At 51.6% G+C, this 9,228-nt stretch overlaps 1 protein-coding gene across 1 annotated transcript; it reads right to left on the reverse strand.

The window, feature by feature from the left end:
• Positions 1-775: 775 nt before the first annotated feature.
• On the reverse strand, positions 776-5,842 carry DCTN3 (dynactin subunit 3). The gene is made up of 7 exons (XM_054178685.1): positions 5,708-5,842; positions 5,490-5,574; positions 4,131-4,217; positions 3,319-3,402; positions 2,609-2,667; positions 1,836-1,895; positions 776-1,176 (listed from the first exon to the last, which is right to left on the reverse strand). The coding sequence occupies exons 1-7, from the start codon at positions 5,801-5,803 to the stop codon at positions 1,087-1,089; spliced, it is 561 nt and encodes a 186-aa protein (XP_054034660.1). The 5' UTR covers positions 5,804-5,842; the 3' UTR covers positions 776-1,086.
• Positions 5,843-9,228: the final 3,386 nt, after the last annotated feature.

Raw genomic sequence — 9,228 nt, forward strand, 5'->3', positions numbered from 1 at the left:
CCAAAAAGCCTGCCCCTGGCCTATAGGCCCCCTTCAAGTACTGAAAGGCCACAAGATGTCCCCCCATTCAGGCTGAACAACCCCAACTCTCTGCCTGTCCTCATACGAGAGGTGTTACAGCCCTCTGACGATTTTTGTGTCCCTCTTCGGGATCCAGTCCCAACAGGTCCCCATCTTTTCTGCATTGAGGACTCCAGAGCTGAACACAGCACTCCATGCTGTGAAGTCCCAGCCTGAACACTGGCCCAATAGAGCTTCCCAGGCACCCAGAGGGACCCAGGGGAGACCGAAGCCCTGCTTTGGTTCCAGCCCTCCAGACTTCTGGGCAGGACTCCTAGGTTGCACATCTCATCAAGTAGATCAGTTTGACACCCTTTCAAATGCATGACCTCAAACTCAGGTACACCTTTGCACTGTAAGAAACTCCATGCTATGGACAGACCAGGCAAGGCACAACTCATACCTCTCTCTGAAGGGTAAGGAGCTGGCCATGGGCTCTGGCATGCCACAGTCACTTGGTTGAGCAGAGGCAAGATGAAGGCACAAGCCTCTGCCTCCTCTCAGCAAGGAAGAATGATCCATAAGAGCACATATCACAGTCTTGGGAAACTGGGGAACCAGCAGGGATTCACCTTGGCCCAAGGCTGAATGAAAGCACCAATCTCCTGCTGGCTGCCACAACTGCCAATTCACTGCCTGGGGAAAACACATGTGCAGCGACAGTCTGTGCAGGCAAGAGAATTAGAACACAGGAAAAGTCAACTCAGTTAGTTTTTCAGGATTTTACTATGGCCCACAGTAAAAGCAGAAAGGGATTCTTAAATATGTTAAAAGCCCAAAAGGTATTTTAGGGAAGTGCAAGATTTGCAAACAGTGGCCTATTAAGGAGTAGTGTGGCTTTGACTGGGAGCCAACAGCTCAGTTGTGGAGCCAGGATGACCCCAGCTGCTTGTGATGTCATTCACAGCATGCTGACACCAAGCAGGAAGATTCCAAGACAGCAGGGTGCAAGCCATGCTGCGGCCTTTCCAGAGAGGAACAAGGCCAGCAGGATTCCCAGGGTTCTCTGTGCTCCCGACTCTGCCATCACTCTGCTACAGGTTTTGCTTCCTTGGCCACTTCCAGTCGTGTCAGTATTTCATTCCACTGGACAAACTGCTTGGAGAGAAGCAAGGTCTGAACACGATTCTTAAGGAAAGAGATGTGGAAACTGCAGGGAAGAAACCAAGGTCAGAGCATCCCAACAGCCTGAGAGCTCCATTCTTCATTCCTTGGGAGAGAGGAAGTCTGGGGCACCACACTGCAGAAAACTGCACGGACTCAAGCCATCCAAGTGCAGAGCCACTGCATAGCTTCAAACACCAATGGGAGTCCAGAATGCACCTCTGAACACCGTGCAGGGCTGCATTTCAAGGGGCTTTCCACAGAAAGGAGTAAAGCTCCCTACCAACTGTGAGTTTAGAATCCCACAGAGCCAGGGTTATCTGCTTAGGTTACAAGGACCAGTAGTCACCAGAGATGCCAGCCAGCCAGTATGGTGTCTGCACCAGCAGGCAGACTGTGCTGCTCCTTAGTGCTGAGGCACACCATGAGCAGATTCAGCACAGGGCCTCTGGCTCACCAGTAGCACCCTGCCCTTCCTATCTCAGAAGGCAGTTTTGACCCTCAGCTCTGCTCCTCAGAGGAGTTTGACAGGAACACAGATGTCACCACCTCAGAATGGGCACTGGCCATTATATGCAGGCCTGGGGATCCAACAGGATCTGATGGGAGGAGGCAGCCCAGGAAAACAGGCAGGCAGCCCAGCTGTGTCAGTTCCAAGGCTCAAAGGATACCATTTTGTTGTAGTCCTCAAGGAGTGTCTTGACGCTGTCAGTGAGATCATGACGCTGTTCCTGCAAAATTAGGAGCCAGAGTGAGCCAGCAATAAATCAGCTGCAGGTTATCTGTCCCTCCAGTCCCTGACAGCACCAGGGTACACTCATCTAAGGCCAGTACTGAGATTAGGGCTCAGGCCACGGCTGCAGCTGGGTTTTAGCACCCAAGAGAAAGGTTACAAACACTTATGCAGGTAAAGCACCAAAGCCTTGCACTGCTTGCACTGCTGCCTGCCCCTCTTCAACATCCATGCTTTTCCTGCCACAGAACAAACTCACAGCAAACTGCTGAAAGGCACTGCCCAGGCTACTCACTGTGAGCTCTGGCAGTGCTCAGATGGGGAAGGAAAGGATGGAGTGACATGGTGACAGTATCAGAAGCCTTCCAGAGACTAAGACACTGGAAAAGTGTTAATGCTTTACCTGAGTGTCTCAGTGAAAGGAGGAATGCCAAGTAGTTAAATGCATCACAAACCTTCGTTTTGACCTGTGTTATAGTAGACAAAACACTTTTCCAGCTCAATTTCCAACTCAATTGTCAGAAATACTGGCTACTTCTCCCCCACAGTGCTCAAACTTCTTTAAGACTGCAGTATTAATATCATGGGATTGAAAAATATCTGCCATACACAAGCAATTTGAGCAATTGCAAATACAGGGCTGTCAGTGCAGCCACTGACAAATGGTTTCTCCTCCTTGCTAGCCAAGACTGTCAAGAACATTCACACTACCTGCTGCTGGATGTGGATTTGAGAGAGTCGCTGTAGCTTGGCTGCATGGTCAGGAACAGCTGAAAGCACAGAAGAGGAATCCGTTTTGTTTCTTTCACAGCACCAGGAAGTAGTTCCCAAAATAAAGACCACTCCTTCTCCACCAGTAAATCACAGCAGCACTCTGAATCCAAGTGCCACATGCCACCAACACTCCTTTTATACAACAAAAAAATCCCCCAGCCAACCTGTACATTAAGTGACAAGTTTGCCTCCTAACTGCTTCTGGATGGTGTAAGTAAGGAGATGCCTGCAGTGTGGGTTTATCAAAGTACATCAGAGTAAACTACTCAGATGAGTATTATGGCAAGCAATTAAAAAGGCACCTTCACCTATGCCAGGAGCAGGGGTGTTCTAGAAGTAGAAGAGTTCACAAGCAGGAACAGTCTGCTGGTCTCCACCGGCTCTGCCACGCTGCAGTTTCTGACCTGCTACCTGACCTACTCTATCACCTCCTTCCTGTGCTATGCATGGGACATCAGAGCAGCATTAAGGGAGGAGCAGTCATGCCACTAAGTTTGTACCTGCTTTACTCACACCAAGTTCTGTGCTTAGCTGTCCTCTCCTCTAGTCTGAAGCTAAATTGAAAAAAAAACAGGAAAAAGGAAACAGGATAGGCAACAGCCTGGGGTCTGCATTTGCAGCTCAGACTTTCAGAACAACATGTGTACCTTGGATATTGGCACTGTCCAAGATGGGCTGGAGGTTCTTCACCTGCTCCAGAAGGGCTGCTCGGGAAGGAATAACCTGCTCCTCTGGTGGGGAAGAGACAAGAAACAAAATCACTGAGTACAAGATTCTGCTGTGGCTTTTCAGAGGGTGGTGAGGTAACTTTCCCAGCTGACCTAGCTATGCACAAAGGGGCTTGCTCACGATTTGTTTTGCACTTTTGTGTTGCTCACCCCTGAATCTTGGTTTACACCAGTTTAAGGCAGGAGAATCTCCACCAAGTTTCATTCTCAGATGATACCAAGATAAGGCTGAACCAAGTTCTTTGTGGCAACAGAAGACAAGGCTCCAAAGGTCTTCCATTTTGTCACAGTCTAGAGAATTGGAAATGGGCTGAGGAAAACTATTCTAGCTCCAGATTTGCCTTTCCACCTTTTATTAATTTGTGGTTAAACTGACAAAGATTGGAACTGATAAAACTGCAGCATGGTCATGTGCAAGGGAGCACCAGGGTGGGACAGATGCTGGGATAAACCATCTCTCTAACAGCTCTAAAGAGTGTGCCTTGCCAGACCTTTACAGTATCACAGTATCACCAAGGTTGGAAGAGACTTCAAAGATCATCGAGTCCAACCTGTCTCCACAGACCTCCTGACTAGACCATGGCACCAAGTGCCACGTCCAATCCCCTCTTGAACACCTCGAGGGACGGTGACTCCACCACCAAATAAATCCATCCCAACCTATCTCAGGCAAAAGGCAGCTTTTGCAGTGCTAGAAAATCTACCCCCTCTCCTCTCATTTCATGCCATACCTGCCAAGATGAACTGCAGCTTCATAGCATCTGGAACAGCCATTCTATCAATGTACTGAGGGTCGAGGTACTTTATTACATCTTCAACTAGAGTGAAAATCATACATGAAGACAAAAAGTAGGAGACCTTATTGAATACATCAGATTACTTCATAAATGCTGTTGACTTAGGGTAAATTTTTTCCAGATTAATGAAATTTGTATAGGACTTGAAAACACGTGACTTTGGAGCACTGTGGCCAAGAAGTGACATATGGCTCCAGCTAAACAACCACTGTGTTAACCTGTAACACCCTTGCTTTTTACTTGAATGATGATATTAAAGGTATGTGAAACCTGATTCTTTCTGTCCTCAAAACAAAATCAGCCAATAGCTCTCCATCCTGGTCTTCAAAGTTGTCTACAAATAGATGGTTTACATTTTTATACCGAATGACCTCTGCAGCCTTGGACCACAACAACATTCTCTATCCATCCTACTCCTTCTCTGATACCAGACAGCAAACTTGGCCAAGAAACTGCTTTGCACAACAAAGCACCACCCCACTGTCTGCTGCTGATACTCCCCATATCCATTCAGCAGTGGCAGCATGTGATCCTTATTGCTCCCACTACACACACAGGGAGAGCTGCTCTAGCAGCATACCCAAGAAGTTCAGCTGTGCAAGAAATCATTTCAGGAGCTCATGCTCCAAGAACCTTCAAAGGCTGCACTCCATACAATCATAGAACAGTTTAAATTGGAAAAGACCTTCAAGATCATCAACTCCAACCATTAATGCAGAACTGCCAGGTCACCACAAAATCATGTCCCTCAGCACCACATCTACACAAAGTTTAAAGCCCTCCAGGGATGGGGACTGCACAACTTCCCTGGGCAGCCTAATTCACTGCTCAATATTTTTGTTGAAGAAATGTTTCTTGCTGTCCAAACTAAACTTCTCCTGCTGCATCTTGAGGCACTTTCCTCTTGTCCCATCGCTCGTTACTGGAGAGACCTCAATACAACCTTTTGTTTTCAGACAGCTGTAGAGCACGCTCTCTCTAGCTAGCCTCCTCTTCTCCAGACTAAATACTCCAATCCCGGTTCCCTCAGCTGCTCCACGCCCTGAAGAATAGGCGGGGCAAATAGGCAAACGTCAAACAACTGGCTGCAGCAAAAGCTAAATGAAAAGCCAAAAAGGAGAACTACGATTAGAAAGACCACACTCAGTTACTTATTTTTCAGCCAAACACACAAGAGCCCGAAATAACAGGAGGTTACGCGGGAAGAAAAGAGATTCCTGTTAGAGGAGCGAAACGCCACACAGTGCTTGCAAGCTCCCGCAGCACCCCCAGTGCCCACCCGAGGCCGCTCACTTTTCTTAAACAGGATTTTGATCCTCTCTCTCTTGCCGGCGATATTGCTCAGCGCCACTTGCACCTTCACCAGCTCGTCCGCCACCTGCAAAGGCAGAGAGGAAGGGGACGGGCCTGTCAGACCCCGCCCGGCCTGCGGACCCCGAGAGGCGGCCAGGGCGGGCCCCGAGGCGGCGGGAGCCGTCCCCCGGCAGCTGCCCCCCGCCACAGCTGTGCACCTTGCGCGGCCCGCAGGTCCCGTCGCTGCCGCCAACGCGACGCTCCAGCTCCTCCAGGCGCCACTGCAGCCGCTGCAGCTCCGCCGCCGCCGCCATCTTGCCGCCCGCCGGAAGCAGCAAGCGCGCGCTTCCGCCCCGCCCTACGGCGGCGCGCGGCCCCGCTGCCATGGAGACCGGGCGCGCCGGGGCGGGGAGGCGCAGCTGCCTCCCGGCGACCGGGTGTGAGGTGCGAAGCCCTTCGCGGGGGCGGAGGGGAGAGGCTGCGGCGTTCGAGGGTGATTTGCACGGCAGAGGGAGGTGTGGAGGTCTCCCCCACCCGGAGTGGTCGAACGCCGCTTCATGGCAGAGCGGTGCTCCAGGAAGGGGGCGCTCGAATGTACGAAAAGAAATTGATCCTGCCCGTGGATACAGGGCCTTTAAAATCCAGGAGACTGCCGCAGGCTTTCCCCTAGGGCCGCAGTCTGCCAGCGACCGCCCCAGGTAACGCTCGCCGAAACGTGAAGCACGAATGAATGAGCAGCCAGCCCCAGCCGTGCCACTACCTGCGACTGGCACTCACCGTTACAGGGATCTCTCGGAGGAATGAGATGAATTCACGCTAATAGCATCTGCCACAAAGCCCAGACACTCTCCAAATCGTAGAGGGAGAAGTTCAGGAGTCTTCAAAGGACCTTCTGATGTTTCCTGCCCCCCATGGCCCAGTCTGCCACTGCCCCATCGTGACCATGCAACCTCAGCAGCGCCAGAGCAGCCCCAGGCTCTGTCCCGTGTGGGCTGTGAGCATAGGGCTGGGTGTTACATCACCATGCCCCAGGCACCAGAGAACACCCTGTCAAGGCCCCAAGACAGGCTCAGGTCAAACCATCTGCTGATAGTGAGTACTTCATTAGCATAGCTAGCAATACAGGCTGGACGGCTCTGGGAACCCTCCCAGCACCCTTTGCTGAGAACAAACCCCACCGTGCCCTGAAAAAGCTTTCTTTGTCTAGATGGGTTCCTACAGGATGGCCCAGGGCCCCAGCAACTCCTGTGGCCACCCATATCACCCTGAAGGAGCTGCGCAGAGCACTTGGGCAGGTGGTGCAGGCTGGGGCTCTGTGTGCTCTGCTGGTTTTCCCAGGGATCGATAGCTGGGCTGAGGAAGAAGGATCTTCAGAGCAGAAGAGCTGTGCTTTGTTCAACAAAGGCGAGAAATAGAAATGGCTTAATTAGCAGAAGTGGCTGTGGGCTGCAGGAGAGGCTGGAGGCTGTGCACACAGCACTGGTCCGTGTTTGGGGAGTACTGGCTTTATTGTGAACTGTGCCAAATATGACAGGCAATGTCCATGACCACGCAAATGCCACTGCTAGACAGTCATAGATCACCCGCTTCCCCAAGGTGAGAAATTCAGGCAGCCCTGGGACTCACGCACTGGGAAGCTTTGAGATTGGGGGACATTCATCCTTTAAAGTAACACTCGGGCTTTGTGTTTTGGATGGGATAAGGCTTTTGGTGTTGCAGCACTGGCTGCCCCCAGCACCAGCCCAGCAAGAATACACAGTGAATCTGCCCCCTGGTCCTTGGGGCTGAGAGGGAGGCCTTTGATCCCATCTCCATCCCTGGAGCTTGCAATGGCACATTGATGCCACAGCCACCTGCCCACTAGTTCAGCACTGAGTCTATATCCAAAACTTCTTCTGGGCTGGATCATCCCCACATCCTCTGTCTCTTCCTTCCTTCTCAATTACAGTCCCTGCAGGATACGGGAAGTGGGCATCGATCAGGGCTGGTTACTCAGGTGACAGCAGCTGTGTTCCTGAGCCCCCCAGGGAGCATGGCAACACACATCACCCTATGTGTGGCCCCTGGCCGAGTGGGGACAGGGGTCTGCTTGTGTCCTCCCGGCTCCCTGGGGCCCTAGTGCTCAATGAGTTGTGGCCAGCACTCCCTAGCAGTGACAGGGGACACAAAACCTCACTTAAGGTTGCATTGATCCCACTCTAGCTCTGCTTGGTGGGCTGTACTGAGGCTGCAGGTCTTCTGTGGCACGGCTTAGCTGTCTCACATTCTGGTACCACTACCCTGGAACAAACACCCTGGAAGCATCTTGCACACATAGACACATTCACAAACACATGTGGACACAGAGGGAAACCCCACTCCAGCCTAGACAACACATTCACACACAGAGGAATCATTAATTTTGGTTGGAAGGGACCTTTAAAGGACATTTAGTCCAACCACCCTGCAGTGAGCAAGGACATCTTCAAATAGATCAAGTCATTCAGAGCCCTGTCCAGTCTTTCATTTCCTTGACTGTTTCCAGCTGTGGGGCACCTATGACCTCTCTGGGCAACCTGTGCCAGTGTTTAACCACCTTTGTGAAAATATTCTTCCCTGTATCTAGTCTGAATCTTGTTTCATTTAGTTTAAAGCCATTGCCTCTTGTCCCATCGTAACAGGCCTTGCCAAAATGCCTGTCCCCATCTTTCTTATAGGTTTAAGTACTTTAAGTACTGAAAAGCTGCAGTAAGGTCCTCCTAGGGGATTCTCCAGGCTGAACAACCCTACTGTCTCAGTCTGTCCTCACAGACCAGGTGCTCCATCCTTCTGATCAGTTTGTGGCCATCCTCTGAGCCTGATCAAACAGGTCCATGTCACTCTTACACTGGCAGCCCCATGACTGGTCACAGTTCTCCAGGTGGTGTCTCACAAGAGCAGAGGGGCAGAATCACCTCCCTCAACCTGCTGGTCACATTTCTTTTGATGAGGTCCAGGGTAAGGCTGAGCCTTCTGGGCTGTGAGAACACATTTCTGGCTCATGTCCAGCTTTATACTCACCAACACTCTCAAGACAGGGCTATCTTGATCACGTCATCTTCCAGCCTAGTGATACCAGGGGCTGCCCTGACTCAGGTGCAGGACCTTGCACTTGGCCTTATTGAACCTCATGAAGTTCACACAAGCCCACTTCCCAAGCTATGCATAGCACCCATTCCTCAGGCATGTCAACTGCACCTCTTAAGAAGCTTGGTGTCATCAGCAAGGCTGATGCACTGGATTCCACAATGCCATTGATGAAGACACTAAGCAGCACTGGATGCAGCATGGACCCTTCAAGGATGACACTTGTTGCCAGTCTCCAGAACAAACCCCTGCTATGGCCAGGTTCACGCATATACCACATCCCTTTTCTCTCCCATGTTGAGACTCCCCTCACTCTCATATCCACCTACAGGTCCTCCCTGTCCCACCCCACTAGGGGCAGCCCTAGGGTCCTCTGCAGGGGTCCTGTGCCATCTCCCCACTGTGACCCCTTTGTGTCCTGTGTACCCCCATCCGCTGCAGCACCCTGGACAGCGCCTCCACTACACGGCTGGGCCTGGGGGTCTGGGCCGGAATGCCCCCGCAGACCACCTCTGAAGCAGCAGGCTCTGTGCCCTTGGACGCCAGGGTCCTAGCTTCATGGGTGGGCCTGTCCTGATGGCTGCCATAGGCTGTAGCGTCTGTCCCTATGAGGCCTCTGTGCCCCAAATGTATA

This window comes from Dryobates pubescens, chromosome Z (genome assembly GCF_014839835.1).
Source record: "Dryobates pubescens isolate bDryPub1 chromosome Z, bDryPub1.pri, whole genome shotgun sequence".
NCBI classification, from domain to species: domain Eukaryota; kingdom Metazoa; phylum Chordata; class Aves; order Piciformes; family Picidae; genus Dryobates; species Dryobates pubescens.

What these genes read in the sequence shown, in the direction of transcription:
- DCTN3 (XM_054178685.1), bottom strand. Translation starts at nt 5,803, where the DNA reads ATGGCGGCGGCGGCGGAGCTGCAGCGGCTGCAGTGGCGCCTGGAGGAG. An exon ending in CAAAATCCTGTTTAAGAAAA is followed by an intron (nt 4,218 to 5,489) that starts GTGAGCGGCCTC and finishes TTTTCACTCTAG; the next exon opens with TTGAAGATGTAATAAAGTAC. An exon ending in GCTGCAGTTCATCTTGGCAG is followed by an intron (nt 3,403 to 4,130) that starts GTATGGCATGAA and finishes CTTCCCCACCAG; the next exon opens with AGGAGCAGGTTATTCCTTCC.